Below are 2,036 nucleotides of genomic sequence, written 5' to 3'. Positions count from 1 at the left end.
GAGGGACAAGCTAAGCGCTAGTGGGAAAGTGTGAGCCCAACTGATGACTCACAAGTTACTAGGGATGAATGCAAGAGGATGTTCTTCTATCACTATTTCCCGCTTGCCCTACATCAAGACAAGGAATCAAAGTTCTTTGCCTTGCAACAAAACAATATGCATGAAGATGACTTCATCGCTAAGTTTATAGACCTGTCTAAATATGTGACATTGTTGCGGAGGAATGAGGACTCAGGTTGGATGGCTAGGCAATTATGAGAAAGAGCTAGACCAGACTTGAAGCAACAACTGGCCCTGGTTCCAGTGACTGATTTTAGAGATATGTGTACCAACCTTCAAGTTGCAGCTAGACGGACTCATGAGGCTGAGGAGGCTCGTAGAAGGGATTCTCAAGAGCGGTTTTCCTCGTACCTTGGACCAACTGGAGGGGTTAGTAAGAGAAATAATACGGGCATAGGAAGTGTAGGTCCATATAGAAAGAATTGAAGTTTAAGTCACAAGAAGTCTGTACAAAAGGGCTCAGCCCAGAAGAGCATAATCTCAAGATCTCAGTCTAATAGAAACCCGATCACTCATCATGAATCAGTGATGTCAACCCCTACTATCCATGGACCTTGCTTACAGTGTGGAAGGGACCATCTTGGAAAATGTTGGGAATACTACAAGTGTCACAAGATAGGGCACATTGCTCGTTATTGTCTTGAGAATCAGCATAACATTCAGAACTCTAGGGATACTCGATCAATAATGCCAGGCTGTGTCTTTGCTATTACTTAGGAAGAAGTAGGTGCTGCCCTAATGCCATCAAAGGTATGATATCCCTCCAAGGACATAACGTCAAAGCACTATTTGATTCTGGTGCTACCCATTTCTTTGTTTCTTATAAGTATGTCTTGCATTCTAATTTGCACATCTCTGAGATGCCTGTTATTTTGAGTATGTCTACTTCTGTGGGTTTGTCTGTTAGAACTACTCAAGTTTGTTTAAACCTTACATCAGATTTTAAAGGCCGTAGAACAATAATAGATCTAATTTGTTTACCATTACAAGGGATGGATGTAATTATTGGGATGAATTGGTTATCATGTAATAATACTGTGCTAGATTGTAGAAAAAGAGTAGTTGTCTTCCCTGAAGATGTGGTGCCTATAGGACTATCTAGTGGGTCAGTATTCTTATCTGCTGTGCAAGTAGATGAATGCATACAAAAAGGATGTCAAGCCTATACATTGTTCTTCTCAAGACAAGTAGATACCGAGGAAGGAATTGATCATATTGATGTGGTTAGGGAATTTCCTAAAGTCTTCCCTAAGGAAATGACCAGGTTACCTCTTGAACGAGAAGTTGAGTTTACAATTGATTTAATGCCAAGCACAACACCTATATCTAAGACTCCTTACCGAATGTCTCCATCCGAGTTGAATGAATTAAAAAGACATATGGAGGAACTTCTCGAGAAAGGGTTCATTAGACCTAGTGTATCCCCATGGGGATCCCTAGTGTTGTTTGTTAAGAAGAAAGATGGGAGCATGCGTTTGTGCATCGACTATCAAAGCTGAATAAGGTAACAATCAAGAACAAGTACCCCTTACCTAGAATAGATGATCTATCAGATTAGCTAGTGGGATCTTCAGTCCTTTTTAAGATTGATTTACGGTCGGGCTACCATCAACTTAGAGTTAAAGCAGAAGATATCTCTAAGACTACTTTTTGTACAAGATATGGACACTATGAGTTTTTGATGATGCCATTTGGGTTGACTAATACCCCAACAATGTTTATGGACTACATGAATCAAATTTTTAGACCTTATCTGGACCAATTCGTAGTTGTATTTATTGATAACATCTTAATCTATTCAAAAAGTGAAGCAGAACATCAAGAACACCTAAGAGTTGCACTACAAGTATTGAAAGATCACAAGCTCTATGCAAAGTTAAGCAAGTGTGAGTTTTGGTTAAAGGAAGTAAACTTTCTAGGCCATGTGGTTTCAATAGAGGGGGTGGCAGTAGACCCGAGTAAAGTAGATGCTGTGC

The 2,036-nt window shown here is 39.9% G+C and overlaps 1 protein-coding gene across 1 annotated transcript; it reads left to right on the top strand.

The window, feature by feature from the left end:
* The first annotated feature begins 321 nt into the window (after positions 1–321).
* LOC114746432 (uncharacterized) lies at positions 322–1,559 on the top strand. Its single transcript, XM_028934659.1, has 3 exons — positions 322–429; positions 778–810; positions 888–1,559. The coding sequence occupies exons 1-3, from the start codon at positions 322–324 to the stop codon at positions 1,557–1,559; spliced, it is 813 nt and encodes a 270-aa protein (XP_028790492.1).
* Positions 1,560–2,036: the final 477 nt, after the last annotated feature.

The sequence above is a fragment of the Neltuma alba genome, unplaced genomic scaffold (genome assembly GCF_004799145.2).
Source record: "Neltuma alba isolate B1F8T4 unplaced genomic scaffold, ASM479914v2 tig00005000_pilon, whole genome shotgun sequence".
NCBI classification, from domain to species: domain Eukaryota; kingdom Viridiplantae; phylum Streptophyta; class Magnoliopsida; order Fabales; family Fabaceae; genus Neltuma; species Neltuma alba.
Note: the sequence above shows the minus strand (reverse complement) of the source record. Positions and strands in the feature narration are given on the sequence as shown.